Source organism: Pagrus major, chromosome 11 (genome assembly GCF_040436345.1).
Source record: "Pagrus major chromosome 11, Pma_NU_1.0".
Taxonomy (NCBI): Eukaryota; Metazoa; Chordata; class Actinopteri; order Spariformes; family Sparidae; genus Pagrus; species Pagrus major.
The window spans coordinates 34156661-34176658 of NC_133225.1; the positions used below are offsets into that span (position 1 = coordinate 34156661).

Genomic DNA, 19998 nt, shown 5'->3' on the forward strand with positions numbered 1-19998 from the left:
TTTTGAGGATGAGATGACAATATGAATATTTTTTTTCTGTGTAAATATGTTCAAAAATCAGTTTTACTGAAAGTTACTTTCAGTCACCTGGTGACGTCACAATATGCAAATTAGATGATTAAATTTACTCCCATCACAAACTTTAGGTCATTATGAATATTTTTCTCATTTACACTATGGATTTATCTCTCACCACTTCCAAGCTACAGCCTTTTGAAATCTTACAATCCAAATGGAATATTTTCCTAAATAAACTCTGGCGCCTAGAGGGTTAACACACTTGAACATACACCTTGGTTCATTGCGATACAGTTTGCAATGGACAACTAATGCTTTAACAGACTGAACTGTTTCTGCACATATGTTACAAGAATACATCTTAAATAGACTACACCAACGGTAAGCATGCAGCAATAGCAACCTTGAGGCTTACAGACCTACAGCTAGTTGTGGAAATACACACTTTGCGCACGGTTTTTCGTTTTTTAAACTGAATTAACCGAATGCAATTAAAACATTTAACTTTATGTAACCTTCTGTAAAATTTCCATACCTGGGAAACTGAGGAGAAGCTGTAGTTGAGAAGTCTGGATGAGATAAAATCCTAAGGTAGCCCACAGACCGAGAGTGGATTCGGCAAAAAAAACCCTTCCCGCTGGTCCTCAGACGCAGTGTGCTGATTGGACTGTTCAAATTCAGGCGCCTCTCTGTCAAACGATGCAATCCAAACTGTTAAAAAAAAACTTGCTGTGATGAACCGCTGCAGCTCCACTGCGCACGTTGGAGAGACCAGGTGCAGGGGGGAGTAACCGAAAGGGACTTCATGGTGCGTTCAAGTGTATCTCGTAAATTCAAAAAACTTTACAAAGTCCTCAAATCGCCACAAAGTTTTTTTTAACGGGAAAGTTTCAATGTTATCTTATTTCCCTTTGTTGCAATATATCTGTTTACAACTATCATTCATGTCTTGTTCTTTATTTACAGCATTTTAAATAATTAGATGCAGTGGCGGCTGGTGAGAAATATTTTAGGTGGGGCTGTGTGTGCCAGAAGCTTACGGTAACTATTCCAATAAAAGAACCCAAACCAAAAGATATCATTGTTTTAGGGATAGACAATAATTATTTAATTGCCCTTTAGAAATCAACAGTTTGACAGATAATGACAATGAAATGAGATGTATATTAGTAAATACCCTTAATACAAAATTAAAGTTCTAGAGACATTTACATGTGGATGATGATTAAAGATTAACACAGAAAAACTGGCAAAGGAATATAAAATGTACCAATTGGAGTGTGTAAATACTGAGTTGTATATGTGTGTGTGTTTTTTAGTGTGATAGAGTACGTGAGTGAGTATGTGAATGTGTGAGTGAGTGTGTTTGTGAGTGAGTGAGTGACAGCTCTTATTTGTACATGAACTTTGCTCTTCTGTCTTTCTGAGTAGCAAACCTCTCAATGACTTTGGTGTTAAAGTCAGGAATGTCTGTATCAGGTTTTTCTCCATGGAGAGCATAGCCAGTGCGTTCAGGCGGTCTTGTGCCATGGTGTTCCTAAGGAAGGTTTTTATCCTCTTTAAAGTAGAGAAGCACCTCTCTGATTCTGCTGTAGTCATCGGTGTGGTGCTGAGAATCTTAAGATGACTTACGGTCTAACTGAATGTGTCCTGGAGGTTGTTTTCCATGAAAACCTGCTTGAGAGCCAGTGCACCACTGCAAGCCTTGAACTCTTCATTTTCATAGACCAGGGACAATTCTGTCTTCAGTTTGGCCTTGTCCAGTGTCGGATAGGCTTCCACAGTGGTTTCCAGTGCTGAATCCAGGAACTTTACGCTGTGTTGGGGGAACAACTCTCCTTGCAGCAGAGTGGCACTGATGAGGTGCTTGGTGAAAGAGAACCTCTACTTCATTGTGTTTTCTCACCACAATCCTGTCCTTCATCCAGCTGTACAGCTATGCTAGTCCTGCCTAGCATGGCTAGCTTGACAGCGTTGTTCATGTGTACTTTCGAGTATTCATGTTTTTTAATCCACTCTGACAGATGTTTTAGGGCTCTAACTCCTGTTACAGTCCATGTAGTATCTGTCCCCAGCATTTTAAAAAGTAAACACGGGAAGCAGTACACTGTATTTGCAAAACTACATCCAGTTAGCCAAGCATTCCTGTCGTACCAATTCAGAGAGAGGCTCCTCTGGTACACTTTACCTTTCTCATGTGTCTGCTGTGCTGAATTCAGACTGGGCTTTCAGGTCCAAGTTCTTTAACACAAGTTTTTCCTTTAAAGTTCTCCTTTCGAAGGGGTTTAGCAAGAGAGACTTTACAGAATTCATGGGTAGCTGAAGCCCTGTGTGTTCTTGTTCTTGTCTACTTGACGCCGCCATCTCGATTTCCCACACTCGATTTCTGGTTGCCAGGATACTTAAAACATTGGCTTGGGGCAATATTTTCAGCGCTACACGCTCATCAAATTTGACAACGCTAATTGGCTAAATTATCCATTGCTATGTGTTTATTTGTCTCAGCAACAGTCTACCATTGGCTGAGCTGCTACAGTGCTGGGGCGACTTTTCTAGAGCCCCAGGAGAGGAGAAAATGACCATGGACGCAAATGATGTATATATTTGGCTCGTTCTTGATAATGTATTTGACACATGTATTTGTAGAATGAACAGTAGTTATTAATTTTAGATGACACCTCCTATTGGCCAGCCGCCACTGATTAGATGTAATAAGAACAATATCCCAGTAGTTTCTACGTGGGCAGATTTTAAAAGTTGCAAAAATTGTGGTATTGGCTACTGGAAACCTTACAGCATATATCCGCTGCTACAACAGTATATTTACAGTTACAAACTCTATCCTTTATGAGAAATTAATGCCAATATTGCCGTGTTTTGCTGTTAGTAAAATTACAGCATGTTTCTGTTATCACCACAACAGAACATACATTTAACAATTAGAGAAAATTAGAGAAATTAATACAAAAATTGTGGTATTGGCGACTGGAGACCTTACGGCATATTTCCATTATTGCTACAAAAGTATGTACATTTAGCAGTTACAAACTGTATCCTTGATGAGAAATTAATGCAAAAATTGTGGTACTGGCTACTGGAGACGTTACAGCATATTTCCGTTATTGCTACAAAAGTATGTACATTAAACAGTTACAAACTGTATCCTTGACGAGAAATTAATACAAAAATTGCGGTACTGGCTACTGGAGACGTTACAGCATATTTCCATTATTGCTACAACAGTATGTACATTTAACAGTTACAAATTTATCCTTGACGAGAAATTAATGCAAAAATTGCGGTATTGGCTACTGGAAACCTTACGGCATATATCCGTTATTGCTAAAAACAGTATGTACATTTAACAGTTACAAACTGTATCATTCACGAGAAATTAATGCAAATATTGCGGTGTCGACTGTAAGGAAAATTACGGCATATTTCCTTTATTGCCACAACAGTATGTACATTTAACAGTTACAAACTGTATCCTTTACAAGAAATTAATGCAAATATTACAGTGTTGGCTGTTAGGAAAATTATGGAATATTTCCGTTATTGCTACAACAGTATGTACATTAACAGTTAAAAACTGTATCCTTCATGATAAATTAATGCAAATATTGCAGTATTGGCTACTCATAACATTATGGCATATTTCCGTTATTGTCACAACAGTATGTACATTTAACAGTTAAAAATTGTATGTTTTATGAGAATTAAATGAAAAAATTGCGATATTGGCTGCTAGAAAAATAACGGTATAGTTCTGTTAAAAACAGTACATGAATTTTATTACAGTAGGGCAATGTATATTTTCTGGAGTAAACATGTAAAAATTGTGATTTTCCCTGATTAACTTCTTTACGGTGATTCACTGTTAAAGAAACAGTTTAAAACAAAATTTAATTTACAGTTTTTTACTGTCATGATTTACATTTTTTCACAGTAAAATCTACGGACATTTTTTTGCAGTGTTGCATTAGTCATGTAAAGGGAACAAAGTCTGTTCCCACAGTCACTTTTTAATTGCTCCCTGCCCATATAGGGAGCAGAGGACCTAAAAGCAGCTCCCAATAACGTAAAGCATTCAATTTGAAGATTTATTTTAACTTGGTAATTTGTAAAGCTCAGGGTTAGGATTTGGGTTAGACATGCAAAACAGTACTTTTTTCTTCTAAACAAAAAACAGTTTTATAAAATTATAGAATTCTGTGTTTCTCTCCAGCACACACTGAAACCTTTTGCAAAACCACTTGTACAATTTATATGTGTTTCTTTTCACAGTGTGAGGTTCCATTTTCTTAAATTATGGGGAGGTTTCATTTTAATTAATGTCAAATATAATCTGAGTAGAACAGGTTGCTCTTTATGGAGTTTTCAGGGAATCAATTATTCTCATGTGCACATGTTTAGAAACAGGTGGCATTCATTAGTATGAAACAAGTAATTTGCAGTTTGTGCTTTTAAGACAATTTGCTAAATTCAAGTTGATACACTTGTGTAAACAAAACTGATGAAACTGATAAAAACATAGGGTTGAATGCCTTTCCATTATACATACATCCATGTTTACCAGCTAGCAGATTCTTGACTACATTTCCAAGAAATTGCTATCTCTGTTGAATTGAAGCCACCAATTGTTGTCAGTGGGGGTGCATAAAGCCAAGGGACACATCCACTGAGCATACATTACTGACTTCTGGGGGGGGGGGGGAAAGTGTCCATGACAGTTGGCCATGAATGATACCAGGACCTCGAAACCGAAGCTGTCAAGGTTACACCAAAAAGGACCCAAATACAGAGTCTAGCCAGACTAATGCTAGAACAAAAAGCAAGCTTTAAAAGGGGCAGAAGGAAGAGGCAAAAAAGAAATACAATACATTCTATGCTGTCTCTCACATCCGACAAGACTAAGAGTCTAAAGCCCCCCAAGCAGCCCTGATGCTGCGATGTTTGTTACACACAAAAATATATAAATTGGATGGGACATACAACATACTGATGATTTATATACTAATAACCTTGCTGTTAAAATACAATGTTTTTCCTCAGGTGGATGCACAGAAGTGTTTTTTGAATTTAACAGAATTCTTCCTCTGGGGACTCAGAGACCATTGGAGAAATCATTATATTGCATTTTGTAATGTATATTGCATCCAACTGATAATTTAGGCTAATGCTGGTGCTAAGTGTTTAGTGTTTAGAAAGTATTGTGGAAATGTGGAACTCTCAAACATTGGCATTGGGATTGTGATCAGTGAAAGGCTGAGCAGGATTCACCACAATCAGAAGGGACTACCAATATTTCAAACATATTTCATGATAATCCAACTATTTGATGGCGATCTTCCAAATAGAGACTGATATTATGAGAGTAATAAGGCCAAAAACTGGCACAAGAGGGGATCAACAAGCGCTAGGATTCTACCTCTGGAGCACTAGTACCAAGAATATTTTTCTGTGGAACAGAGTAATAAAACTGATGATGATGGGGATATTATTACATTACCCGAGAGGACCTGGCAATTGGCGGTCACAGCTGTCAATCACCCCCACCCTCCCCTTTTCCCCCCTTCCATCCAATGCGAGGCTGCGAGCTGCCTGTGTGACTTACATCACGTGATTTTAGTAAGGAAGTCAAAAAAACTACACGATACAGTCAACAACAAAAAAAGAAAGCATGATGGAGCGGGAGCCCTTCAAAGAGTTGAAACAAAAACTGTGTAATGGAGAGTACAGTGAGGAGAAGGCAAAGGGGAACAGTCCCGTTTGGACCTCGTTCGTTTTAATAGTCGACCATGATGGGAATAAGGTTGGCACTGTTAAATGCGTGGAATGCACCAGTTTCCTCAAATATGACATGGTAAAAAACGGGACCTCTACTCTGCTTAAACACCAGCGTGGATGCCAGAAGAAAAAGCCAGATCAATTGCCCTTGGGCGTGTGTCTTAAGACCGGACTCTCTTCAAAAGCGAAGAATGCTGTATTGGAAAAATGCATTAAGGTCTGTGCAAAAGATATGCGGGCTTTCCAAGCTTTTGAGTCGCCAGCTTTTACCGAGTTGGCGCAAGTATTAGTGGATTCGGGGGCTACGTACGGTAAATGCGACGCTGAAGAGCTGCTGCCTTCAGGCGTGACTGTCTCCCGACACAGACAGGGGAAATGTGCCGACATATAAGCCAAGCTGTTGCCAGAAATTCAGAAGGCCATATCCGAAGCACAAGCCTGTGGAGCTGCGACTGGTATGTGGACGGACGACTATAGAAAAGTGAGTTATACATGTATAACACTGCACTTCATTGATGAGAATAGAAAATTCCAGAGCCCTGTGATCTGCACATGTGCTTTCCCAAATCAGCCAAAAACAAGAGCAAACATAAAGACTGAAATAATCAAACAACTGAAAAATTTCGGCCTGACACAGTCGGAAATTGACAAGCTGGTTTTTGTCAGTGACCAGGGTCGGAACATCCAGTCAGCCCTGTCAAGCTGGACTCACAACAGCTGCATTGCCCATGTCTTAAATACTGTGCTCAAGCACACTTTTAAGAAGGGTGAAGATGAGGAAGAGGATGCTCTTGAGGAAGTGAGGTTATGCATGGATTAGTGCAAGTCCCTGACAACCTTTTTTAAACACTCTGGGTTGCAACTTCTACTGTCCCGCTCACTCAAGCAAGACTGTGAAACCCGCTGGAACACCAAGCTGGATATGCTGGAATCTGTGCTGTTCTCATATGATACTGTGCAAAACATTCTCCAGACCAGGGGGGAATGGCACAGGATGTGCAACACCTCAAAGGACACACTCCAGATGTTAATAACATTCTTACAGCCATTCAAGAAAGCTACAGAAGAGATGAGTGGATCCAAATATCCGACCATTAATCTGGTGGCACTGTGGAAGTCCACCCTCATGAACCACTGCAAACCGACAGCATCTGACCCCCCTGCACTGGAAGTGCTGAAAAGAAGATCCCTACAGTTGCCGGATGACCGTATTGAGCGAACGACCATGCAAAACTTGCTGTAATGCTGTGGCCAAAATTCAAACAGCTACGAATGTTTAGCCGACAAGAAAAGGAGGCCATATATGACTTGGCATGGGTGGAACTGTCCACTTTTCCACCACCAGAGGCTGAGGAACAAGAAGAGCAGATGGAGGCCATCGCCACAATGACTGAGGGAGATGAGGATGAGCCGGAGCTAGAAGCACAATTCAGCCAGTGGGAGGATCTGGAAGATCCTGTGCCTGTTGATGGTGATGAGGTTGAAAAGTACTTGCAACAAAAGATCTCCCCAGGGACAGACGGCAAGGAACTGGTGCCAAAGTGTTTCCAATGATGGCCAGGCTGACGAGAAAGATACTCTGCATGCCAGCGACAAGTGTAAGCTGTGAATCGGCGTTCAGCATATCAGGGCGCACACTGGAGAACCGGCGTACTAACCTTGGGACAGCCAGTGTCAACGCTTTGCTTTTCCTCAACAGCAACATGTGATAGGGTAAGTTATGATCTGCTTAGCTGATAATAAAGTTATTTTATTTCATTAATATTGTTGCTGTGATGGTGGTGGTTGTTATCTTATGATTGATGATTTGTTTATCTCCCTTTTCTGTCACAGCAGGATGCAAGTCAGAGACACTGCCAGTCCAATGCCATCTGCTGTTGCCAACATTCTGCCAGAAGAATTGAGGACTACTAGGTTATGGTATTTAGCCACACTCAGGGTTGTTTATTGCAGTTGTTATATCCTGTTCAATGTGAAGTAAATCTTGAAAATGTAAACAAATATGTCTGCAGAATATTGCACAGAATAGATATTTTATTATAGTTATGTTGTGTGTTTGTTTAGCCCCCATTTTATTTTCTATGTGCAATAGCACCAAGGAATGACTTTCCTCAACTAGTATCATTACACTTTGTGTGTACTAGCCTGTAGGCTACCTTTTTGTTTTATAGTTTTGTATCTATTTTATATGTAAAGAATGTAGGCTACATGCACATTACAATGTAAGCCACACTGAGGGTTGTAGACATGCCTTAATGCCTAAATATGTTCCGAATTGCACTGTATGTTTGAAGAAGTGAACGTTGTAAACAAAAGATTAAATTCAAGTATGTTTTCCAGATATTGCACAGAATGCACACTAAGCACTGTTATATTTTATCTTGTTTTGTTATATTTTATTTTCTGTACTGAACTGTGTTCTGTACTGTTGTATTTTATTTTCTGTACTGAACTGTTAATACTTTATTAACATTTTGCACATAGTACAGCAAGGTACATAAGTACAAGCAAATGTTAAAAGGATGAACACAAAAAGCCAGAGGGCTTGTTTCCATTATGGTCCTAGGTTGTACTACTAGGCTACACTGTGTGGACTGTAGTTTGTTCAGTAAAAAAAAAAAAAAACGTTTGAACTAGACTGTTGTCCCCTGATGATGGATAATTTGTATGGCATTTTCACAAAACTCTCGCCACAAGAGGGCACTAAAGGATTGACTCATGACTGTCACATTCTGATGATGACATCAAAGGTGAAAGTTCAAGCAAAAGTTAGAGCCTAGGTCAGGACTCGGGGCAGTTAAAAAGATTGTTTATTAACGTAACGTTTTGGTTAATGGTTCAAAATGGTTAAACAATCGAGTTGCCATAGCATGTTGTTACCGGTATGCTCTGCAAAGCACAATGGAAACTCCAAAATTTTTAGAAAAATTTTACAGTTTTTGAAATATTCCAGTTTTAGTTTTGCAATAGGCAAATGTAATAATTGATCACCTCTCAAATTCATGCTCCAAATAAATAGGGGGCAGCATATGCCCAGAGTAACAACTAACTGCTGCTAACTGTAGCTGCAGTTAGCTAGTTTGCTTAGTTAGCCACTAACTCTGTCCGCCTGGGAGCTCAGAGCACCTGGGGTTAAGAGGAGGAGGTTTTGTAGTTCTTAGACGGGAGGGACCCAGTGGGGAATGTTGGGGAGTAGCAAGAAAACAATTGAGGACACACTGGATGCTGCTGTTACTCACTGTCGCCTCTTGAGGTACAAATTGGTACTACGACACAGGACGAGCCAAGGCTAGCTGCTTAGCATGCAAATTATAGTAGATATCTCTGCAACATAATACATACATAGACATCTTTGACATAACGTCAACACTGTTATTGTTTAACATTCTCTTGATAATTTTAAATGTTATAAACTAAATTTCTTACATATTGCTCCTTTAAGGTGAGTTAGAGGATCTGGGATGCTACACACCGAAGCTCTTCTTTTTTTTTTAACCACTTCTTAATTTTTACTTCTTATACACATTTTAAACATGAACATTCAGGAAATCTTGTCTTCTTTCAACTAATGGTCTTATTTCAGATATAAGACCTACACTTTTGGCTGCATAAGCTTTCAAGCAACAAGCACTCCAGCCATCTCCCTCATAAGCTCCAATGTTAATTTTGAACCTAATTTTCTGGAGGAAAGCAGGCAGCGCATGTTACTTAACTCGCTGTAATTTCCTAATGTTTGACTCTACAAAACGAAAATCTACATTAATGCATTGAGCATCTTCTCCTGTTGTATATGTCCCTTATAATACATCTATTGCCTAGATATAATCCAACGACTCTCTCTCTCACACACACACACACACACACACACACACACACACACACACACTTCAATGAACTCCACCTTGTCTCTCTACTCCTCCTTGGCTTTGTCTTTTCTCTTGTCCTCCTCCTCTGTATCTTCAAATCCCCTTCAACTTACTTCACTTTCAAGTTCTACCAATTTTGTACACACTTAATTCTAAGATATTCGGGTCTTAAAGAACATTTATGGTTTTTTTCTTCTATATACACAATTTAAAACTTAAGGCTGTGTTCAATATTAACGATAAACCTACTCCACTTCTGTGATGGTCTGGAGAGGCATATCTTTGAAGGGTCGCATGTCATAGCCAATGGTACCCTGACTGCCGTTAAGTACCAGGGTTAGGGTTGTTATGTTCGGTGGTTTTAGACTCAGGAGCAGAGACCAGAATGAGTGAAAAAATAAGGAGGTTTATTGTAGAAATGGCAAAATGTGATGATCCAGGGAAAGGAGGCGTGGGGGTGGTCGTGAGGGGAAGAGAGCTGTGGGTGGTTTCCTTGGGAAGGCACTGGAAAAAAAACACAAGAGGGCACGTGAGAAACAAACACCAAATACATCCAAAACACTGAGAGATAAAGTTCAGATTTTTCTCTAAAGTTACACGAGGGGCCTGGAGCTGAATTACCACGGTGTGTAGCAAACAGACTGGCACAGTAGAGAGCGTCTCCAGGCCTCTTGTAGGAAGATCAGATTGGCTGATAAGACAGGTGTGGCTCTCTGCGCGAGCCGACAGCCAGACCTTCTGCCCAATCTGGTACTCCGGAGATGGCGAGCGATGAGCGTCAGCCAGTTGCTTGTTCTTTTCAACGGAGCGAGAAAGGGCGGCTCTGGCAGCTCTCCAAACCTCTCGGACTCTCCGGAGGTGGTGTTGGAGCGAGGGGACGGCAACCGAGTGTTCCTGCTCTGGAAAGAGAGGTGGTTGATAACCGTAACAACACTGGAAGGGGGACATACCGGTAGCAGAGACTGAAAGTGAGTTGTGCGCGTATTCGATCCAGGGTAACTGAAGACTCCAGGTAACCGGGTGATGAGCAGCAACACAGCGAAGGGCCGCCTCCAGGCTCTGGTTGGCCCGCTCTGTCTGGCCGTTGGTCTGGGGGTGACAACCAGATGAGAGGCTGGCTGTTGCGCCCAACTCCTGACAGAAAGCTTTCCAAACAGCGGAGCTGAACTGGGGACCACGGTCTGAAACAAAGTCACTAGGAATTCCATGCAACCTGAATACTTGAGTGACCAAGAGTTTAGCAGTCTCCAGGGAGGTGGGAAGTTTAGGGAGGGGAACGTAGTGGACAAACTTGGAAAAACGGTCAACAATGGTGGGTATGACATGTTACCTTCAGAGGGTGGTAGTCCGGTGATGAAGTTGAGAGCTATGTGTGACCAAGGGCGGCTGGGAGTGGGAAGAGGGCGCAACAGACCAGCGGGAGGTTGATGGGACGCCTTCCCTCGGGCACAGACAGAGCAAGCGGCAACAAAATGACGCGTGTCTCGCGTCATCCCCAGCCACCAGAAATGGTGCTGGAGGAACTGGAGAGTTCTGATGAAGCCCAGGTGGCACGTCAATTTAGACGAGTGACCCCACTGGAGAACCAGGGACCTGGCGACCCCCGGCACGAACATCCGCCCAGCTGGACCCGTCCCAGGGTCAGGCTCCGCCCTCTGCGCCTCACGGACGATGGTCTGGATCTCCCACGTAGCTGCTCCTACGACACAGTGGGGGGAAAGGATCAAGTCCGGTTCCTCAGGAACTTCTGAGACGGCGTCTCTCCGTGAAAGGGCGTCAGGGTTAACATTCTTGGACCCGGGTCTGTAGGAAAGGGAGAAGTTGAACCGACTTAAGAACAGGGCCCACCGGGCCTGACGAGGGTTGAGGCGGCACGCCGTCCGGAGATAGGAAAGGTTCTTATGGTCAGTCCAAATCAAAAAAGGAGTCTCGGTACCCTCCAGCCAGTGCCTCCACTCCTGAAGGGCGAGGACCACAGCCAACAGCTCTGTTACCCACATTGTAGTTTCTTTCCGCTGGAGACAGACAGGAGAAAAAAGCACAGGGGTGAAGCTTCAGAGTCTCTGGATCTCTCTGGGACAGCACAGCGCCCACTCCAACATCAGAGGCGTCCACCTCCACCACGAACTGGAGTTTAGGATCAGGATGTCTCAAAATAGGTGCCGTGGTGAACAGTGTCTTAAGCCTAGAGAATGCTACCTCAGCCTCCGGAGACCACTTAAAGGGGAAACTGGTGGAGGTGAGACAGGTGAGGGGTGCTGCTACCTTGCTGTAGTCTCTAATAAACCTACGATAGAAGTTGGCAAAGCCCAAAAATCTTTGGAGTTCTTTCCGAGAAGTGGGAGTGGACCATTCGGTAACAGCCTGAATCTTAGCTGGGTCTGGTTGTAGCTGACCTCGGGCGATTATGTAGCCCAAGAAACTGACAGACTCAGAGTGGAACTCACACTTCTCTGGCTTAACAAACAACCTGTTCTCAAGTAATCTTTGAAGGACAAGATGAACATGCTGGGAATGCTCTAGAGGGGTGCGAGAGAAAATCAAAATGTCGTCGAGGTAGACGAACACGAACCGGTTCAACATGTCTCGAAGTACATCATTAATAAGGGCCTGGAACACTGCAGGGGCATTAGTAAGACCAAAAGGCATGACCTGGTACTCAAAATGGCCTAGTGGGGTGTTAAACGCGGTCTTCCATTCGTCCCCCTGCTTGATGCGGATCAGGTGATAAGCGTTACGAAGGTCAAGTTTAGTGAACATTTTAGCGCAGCACAAGGGCTCGAATGAAGGGTCAATGAGGGGAAGGGAGTATTTGTTCTTCACAGTTATGTCATTAAGACCACGGAAATCAATGCAAGGGCGAAGGGTGGAATCTTTTTTTTTTTAACAAAGAAGAATCCAGCACCAAGCGGGGAGGATGAAGGACGAATGAGACCGGTAGCTAAAGACTCTTGATGTACTTCTCCATAGCCTCCCTCTCAGGTCGAGACAAGTTGTAAAGCTGGCTACTAGGGAGAGGGGCGCCAGGGAGCAGATCTATAGCACAGTCATAGGGACGGTGCGGAGGCAGAGAAACAGCCAAGTCCTTGCTGAAAACCAGCGCAAGATCGTGGTACTCACTAGGGACGCTAGACAAATCAGGGGAACTGGGAGCAACAAAGGAGCGAGCAGAGGGAGGATTAGCCGAATGGAGGCAGTGAGAATGGCAGTGGGTGCTCCAGTTGGAGATGGAGGCAGTCTGCCAATTAATTTGGGGGTTGTGGAGCTTTAGCCAGGGAAGACCGAGGACTATAGGTGACTGGGGAGAAGGAATGACAAAAAAAGATAGGTCCTCACGATGATTACCAGAGATAATCAACGTGAGGGGAACCGGCGGTGAGTTACCTCGGCAATGACGCAACCATCTAGGGCTGTAACGACTTTGGGAGTCTCTAAAAGAACAAGCGGCAGGCGCGTTTGACAAGCGAGTTTGTCCTGAATAAAATTGTCATCTGCACCAGAATCAACAAGAACTCGAAGGGGTAACGAATAACGTTCCCACAGAAGACAGGCAGGAACCACTATGCGAGATGGAGAGCTCGAGGAGGAAGAGGTCTGGCTTACTGACACGCTCTCTGCCGTTAGTAAGCCTCATCTTTTGGCACAAGAGGACAGGCAACTAGAAAATGGTCGGCTTGACCACAGTAAATACAGAGTTTACAAGACATTCTGCGCTGTCGCTCGCTGGGGCTTAATTTGGCACGACCTATTTGCATGGGTTCGTCAGCAGGGGATTTAGGTGGAGAGACGTTACTTTGGGAAGTGGAGGAGAGTAAGCCAGCAATGGACCTGAGGGGGAGGCTAGGGAACGGGACTTGGTCTGCCTCTTCTCTCTCTGTCTCTCTCTCATCCTATTATCTATGCGGATAGCTCAAGTGATCAGAGCCTCTAGAGATTCGGGCTCGTCACGAGTGGCAAGTTCATCCTTAAGCTCCTCTGAGAGACTACGTAAAAAGATCCCCTTAAGTTCTTGTTCCCCCCAACCACTCTCTGAAGCCGTGATTCGAAACTCAATAGAAAAATTAGCAACTGACTGCGAGCCCTGGGAGAGAGAAAACAGTCTTTTAGCAGCCTCCTGACCCTTAAGAGGATGATCGAACACCCGAAGGAGTTCCTGGGAGAAGGCTGAAAAAGACACTAAACATGGGGATTCTTTCTCCCACAAACTCGTAGCCCACTGTGATGCCCTGCCTCGGAGAAGGTTTATCACATAAGCGATCTTAGAACGATCAGAAGGTTAACTAAGGGGTTGTTGATCAAACGTAAGTGAACACTTTAACACAAAACCACCAGCTGAACCAATCTCACCGGCGAAAAACTCAGGTTGAGGCACAAACGGCTCTCTAACAGGGGAATAAGAAGGGGAAGCTAACACAGGGGAGCTAACGGAGTTCTGACTCACCGAGGTTGATTCAGGGGGAGTGGCTGGAGGCTGAGTGGTGACATGGAACTGTTCGGAGAGAGTGGAGACCTGGGTGCTGAGATTCTGCAGAGAAGTCATAATTTCCGTAAGTAGATTCTCGTGATGGCCCAGGCGTTGTCCTTGATGGGCTAGAGCGTTTCTGATGGGGTCTGGTTCCGCTGAGTCCATGCAGGCCAGAGTCTACTGTTATGTTCGGTGGTTTTAGACTCAGGAGCAGAGACCAGAATGAGTGAAAATTAAGGAGGTTTATTGTAGAAATGGCAAAATGTGATGATCCAGGAAAAGGAGGCGTGGGGTTGGTCGTGAGGGGAAGAGAGCTGTGGGTGGTTTCCTCGGGAAGGCACTGGAAAAAAAACACAAGAGGGCACGTGAGAAACAAACACCAAATACATCCAAAACACTGAGAGATAAAGTTCAGATTTTTCTCTAAAGTTACATGAGGGGCCTGGAGCTGAATTACCAAATACGAATTGCTGTGTAGCAAACAGACTTTGGCACAGTAGAGAGCATCTCCAGGCCTCTTGTAGGAAGATCAGATTGGCTGATAAGACACAGGTGTGGCTCTCTGCTGCGCCGTGACGAGGGAAAACTCAAAACAGGTGTGTTAGTGAAGTTGACCAAAATGCACGGGGGAAAACACAGGAAGTGAGGAACCAAACGGGAAGTCCAACCAAAATAAAACCAAAATAAAACCAAAGACCAAAACACCACAAGGGTCAGACACTTCCTCTGGTGCAGTGGCCTCGTGTGGCAAGAGTGAGTAGGCAGTTCCTGGATGACGAAGGCATTAATGCCATTGACTGGCCCTCTCGTTCTCCTGACCTAAATCCAATTGAGCACCTATGGGGCAATGTGCATTGGTTCATCCGAAGCCGCCAGATACCGCCACAGACTGTCCAGGAGCTCACTGATGCCCTGATCCAGGTCTGGGAGGAGAGGGATGAGGGTGTCACCTGAATGAGACAAAAGAAAACACAACACAAAACACACCCACAGCACTGAGGCTGTAACAATCCCCCAGGACACTATCCGCTGGCTCATCATGAGCATGCCCAGATATTATCGGGAGTGCATACAGGCACGCAGGGACCATACACATGACTGAGTCACATTATGAGTTGCCATGATAAAATTCGCACAAGTTGGATCAGGCTGTGATTTCAATTTTTTACTGTGATCTTTGGTGTGATTTTTGAATCCAGCCCTGATTTTGGTTTCCATTGATTGTTGTTACGTAATTTTGTTCTCAACAAATTATACAGTGTTCATCAGTAAAGATTTTCAGCAAGATCTGATGTGTCATTAGTGTTCCCTTAATTTTTTTTTAATCTTCAAATCCTCTTCAAACCCAAAGCACTTTGAAATGCTACTACTTACAAAATGCTTTTAGCTACAGATGTCATTTAAACTTTAAATAAATCACAAGACTAGTTTTATGCTATTTCAGCTCCTTTCAGCTTTTATAACAGGTGTGTTGCGCTCCTCACAGCTGATGTCATGCACTCTGAGCTATCAGACTTTTTGCTTTCTTCAAGGTTTTTGGACTTTATCCTCTGTACATTCAACTACTTTCACTTCTTATACACAATTTATACATAAACTGCTGGTTAAAGACCTCTGTCTTCTTAAAATGGTTATAAATTTAAACCTTGATCCATTGCAGGTTTAAACCTACAGTATCTCTCTCTTTGTCTCTTTCTTTCTTCTCTCACTCTCTCTCACGCACACATGCGCGCATGCACACACTGTCTGTGTAATCTTCTTCTATCTATAATTTCAACGGATTATTGCACCCAAATATTGCTTTCTGTGCAAGTACTCATAGTTTTAAAGGGTTATTCCACTTCAGTTTTGTTCATGTGCAGTTATTCAACTACTACTTTCTAAGTACTTACAGATTTAAAGGTTTATCCCACCCAAATACTGCTGTCTTCAAAAGTACTTCTGTGTGATTCATGATCGGCAGTGAAATTTGTCATTGTGTAGCCAGCCTGGCTACATTGTAAGAGACTGTCCCATATTTAAATGCTTTAAATGTGGGAAAAAAGGACACTATGCGCGAGAGTGCACAGAGCAGAGAAGAAGAGTTTTCTGCTGGACTGACTGGAGTTGAGCAGAGTGGTGCAGGAGGAGCTGGAAATGACGAGGAGCTGATGCAGGAAGAAGAGGAGCAGGACAGAGGGAGAGAGACAGTAGAGGAGATACCCATGTAGGAGGGAAGACAGAAAGAGGTGGAGGAGACTGTCAGCAGCATGGTAGCAATTTTATTGAAGAGGGGAGTGGTTGAGAATATGAAAAAGTGTAAAGATGATGGGGACAGGAAAGCGATAGAAATGATATTTGAACACATGGGTAAAAAGTTTCAACTACTTAATGTACAGCATATGCACCAGTATTAGATAGTTTAGAGCTGTTTGGCAGGGCATCAGGGGCTAAGGTCAACATAGAGTCAGAAATCATTTATATAGGAGAGGATGGTGATTGGACTGAAAGAGGAGCAGGAGTGTTCCAATTTAGAGTGTTAGGTGTAAACGTAGGGATAGAGGATAGAGAAGGGAGAGAAATGCAATTTGATGGAATAGTTTTAGTTTGCACTAGGTTGCAACTGGTTCTGGTTCTGGTTCTGGTGCGCATTCTGACCCTGAACCTGAACACCTCCCCTTCTCAGCGATCCAAAGCTCGGCATGAACACCAACATTCTCTAGCTGTGCTCCAAGCAGAGTCTGCTAGGCTAGCAGAGTTAACTTGCAGCTTAAGTACTCAGCAGCTACAAGGTGCTTTTAGAAACCTCTTTAAATCACAGAGTTGCAGCAGAGACTTGTGGATGTGCTCTATGTGTGATTGCAGCATCACAGTAAGTAATGTCATTGTTCCATTTAGTTTCACACAGCCTGAGTGAAAGTCCAGTGTTCTACCCACCAGTGAACCCGACTTCCTCCCAATGCAGACTTTTTGGCCCTTTGTAGTACATCAACTGACCTGCTCTAAGTGTCTAATATTGCCCCTCTATACAGTTAGTGGGGTGTGACAAAACGTTGGTATTTGATGACTTTGCAGTGAAAACAGTCTCTAAGAACAGTAGCTGGTATCCTTTAATGTGCACTTTTCCTAAAACTCAGACGGTACTTTAAAAGTATAGTATAATGACCTACAAGACCTACGTTATCCAGATACTCCAAACTACTATGTAAAAAATCGATTGTTTGTTGGTTTACTTAAGTGTTGTGCACATTAATGTGATTACACTGGGTCTCATTCATGAAACGTGAGCAGAACGAATTTGTGTGTAAACTGTTCGCAGACGGAAATTTACGAGCATCTCGCATTCATCAATATTTTAGTAGCTCCGATCTTTTCATAGCTACTAACAAAATCTACACATGCTGCTGACCACGCGTAGTGCTTGTGTAAATTTAAGAATGCACATAAATAATGCTTGTCACTATTGGAAATTACAATTTAAATTCATATTGCGCTCTGTTATGTACACAATACGCAGATGCCTTTGAAACACGTGATATAGCCTAAACATATGATAAAAATATAACACATTTAGTTAAAGTAGTTGGCAATTGGCAGGTTTAAGATCCAGATTAGGTTCATGATTGTGAATTATCTATGTAAATCGACTCAATAGATTACACGTTCTTTCTACATGTTGAATGATGATAATAAAAATATAGGCTCCAGTGGAGGCATGTCGCTGTCTCCGCCAGGTATAATTCCTGACAGAGAGGTCTCCCCAATTATCCCCGCGATGCGCTCGTCTGCAGGTGATAGCTGCGACTGTGAGCCTCCTCCTCCTGTGGCTGATATATTTCTTTTGTGTGAGGTTATGCGTTTCTTTGCCTCCAGTTTCATGTCAAACCATTTACGCTTCACCTCGGACATGGTTCTTTGGACTACAGAGACAATATTGACGGCATCTGTCACCTCCCTCCAGGCCTTCGCTTTGCCTGTCCCTGTCACACCACTGCTAACAGATGAAAATACTTTTTTTTTCTTAATTCCACTTCACCCAAAAGTATTTCTATCTCCGCTTCCGCAAAGTTATTTTTTCTTTCTCTCCCTTTCTTCGTTTGCGCCATGACTGACAGGTCGACTGGATGCATCTACACCTCCTTATATGGTGGTCATTGGCAATTCATGGGCGGGGATTTATGCTAATAGCTGATTACCGGGAGCGCGCTGTCACTTTACGATGGATTGCCATTCACGATCATACACACGTGTTTACGATCAGATCTGAGTTTCCCGCGGTGTTCATGAATCCGGAGTAGGTTTTTAGTAGCGTAGGCTTTTATGTGCAAATCTACGCACAAATTTACTAACGTTTCATGAATGAGACCCACTGAACGGATCCTTTAAAGCAGAATTATATGTGCATATGAAACCACAGGATATATTTGAAACAACAATGAATGAACGTTTTATACGTACACTGTTCATATTATAAATACGATGTCATATTGTAAATACCAAGTTCATATTGTAAATACTATGTATATGCGAGTTAACTCTATTTCTTATCTCTTATTATATTGTTTATTTTTTACTTTTTATTATTGTTTAAGTGTGATACTGTCCTTTGGCTGCTGTGACTAAGGAATTTCCCCATTTGCGGGACAAATAAAGGATTTCTGATTCTGATTCTGATTCTGATTCTGAATACCATTAATAATCAACATACTAAGATTTTAGTCATGTCCATAGTGTGTATCAATATATTCAGTTGTACTTTTTTGTTTTTGTTGTCATAGTACTATTTTTATCATGTCAATATAGATTCAGAAAATTACTAATACATGGGCCTATTTTCACAGATTGGCACTTTTACCAGATTATTGAAGCACAATAACTTGACAAATAACTCTTACTTATTGTATTCAAATGACTGAAGGTTTTATGGAGACAGGGCTCTGCACAAAAACAGTATGGATTGTATGCTTAAACAGCTTAAATGTTATGTTTAAAGTCAGAAAAGAAGCATGAAATATTGTGACATATATCAAACTTTCTTAAAGGATTTTGGGATGAAAAAAGTATTTCTTAAGATGTTTAACTACTCCTTTTACTTTACCATATTTTTTTTGCTTTTAAAACACATTTTCAAAACATGTAAGTGACAAACAAAACTTGCAAAAAAGTCATCATTTAAGCACCCACATGGATCACTTCGGCAGCGCAGTAGCAAACAACTGGAAATGTAATTTTGGTATCAGGACCCTGTTTGTTGAAGAACTGTAATGCTTAACGTTGGAAGGAATGATAATTGAAACTGGATTAGAATAAATGTGGCAAGAATGTCACTGTCTTTCGTGTGAAGAAGGCACAAGAAAAAGACGTTCCCCTACAGACATAAATTTTGTCTTGCCGTATTCTGTTACAGTATGTTCCATTGTTGTGCCACCCTTATGATTTGACTGTTTCATAGTCTCCTGTTGTGTTTTTCCTCTGGCAGCTCCTGGAGGCTGGTGCTGTCAGCAGTCTGCCGAGAACCAGCAGACAGAGCCAGGACCTCCTGCAGCCCTACATCGCTGCCAAGCTGGACACTCTGCCTGAGCTCTTCACTCTGGGTGATGAGAAGAAATACAACGACTACTACAACAAACCCCTCCTTGACCAACAGCAGTACCATTGCTTTGTTTTGGCTGACCTGATGGAGCACGAGTCTGTGAGTGACCTCTGTGTATTTAGAAGTTTATGATCATGTACACGACCTTTAATACATTTCAAAGCTTCAGTGGTTTAGTTCAACAGCATTCATTTATTCGTTCATTCAAAAATGTATTTAAGCCTTGAAAATCATTGAGGTTTCCTCATTCCCTCTTACAGAAAACTATGCAGTTAAAACAAATATCA

At 42.3% G+C, this 19998-nt stretch overlaps 1 protein-coding gene across 1 annotated transcript in view; it reads left to right on the plus strand.

Moving 5' to 3' along the window:
• LOC141004605 (receptor-type tyrosine-protein phosphatase F-like) overlaps window positions 1-19998 on the plus strand; it is a 448688-nt gene that overhangs the window by 238510 nt on the left and 190180 nt on the right. The window contains exon 16 of the mRNA XM_073476198.1: window positions 19598-19810. Within this exon, the coding sequence (XP_073332299.1) occupies window positions 19598-19810 (213 nt within the window). The remainder of the gene's footprint in view (window positions 1-19597; window positions 19811-19998) is intronic.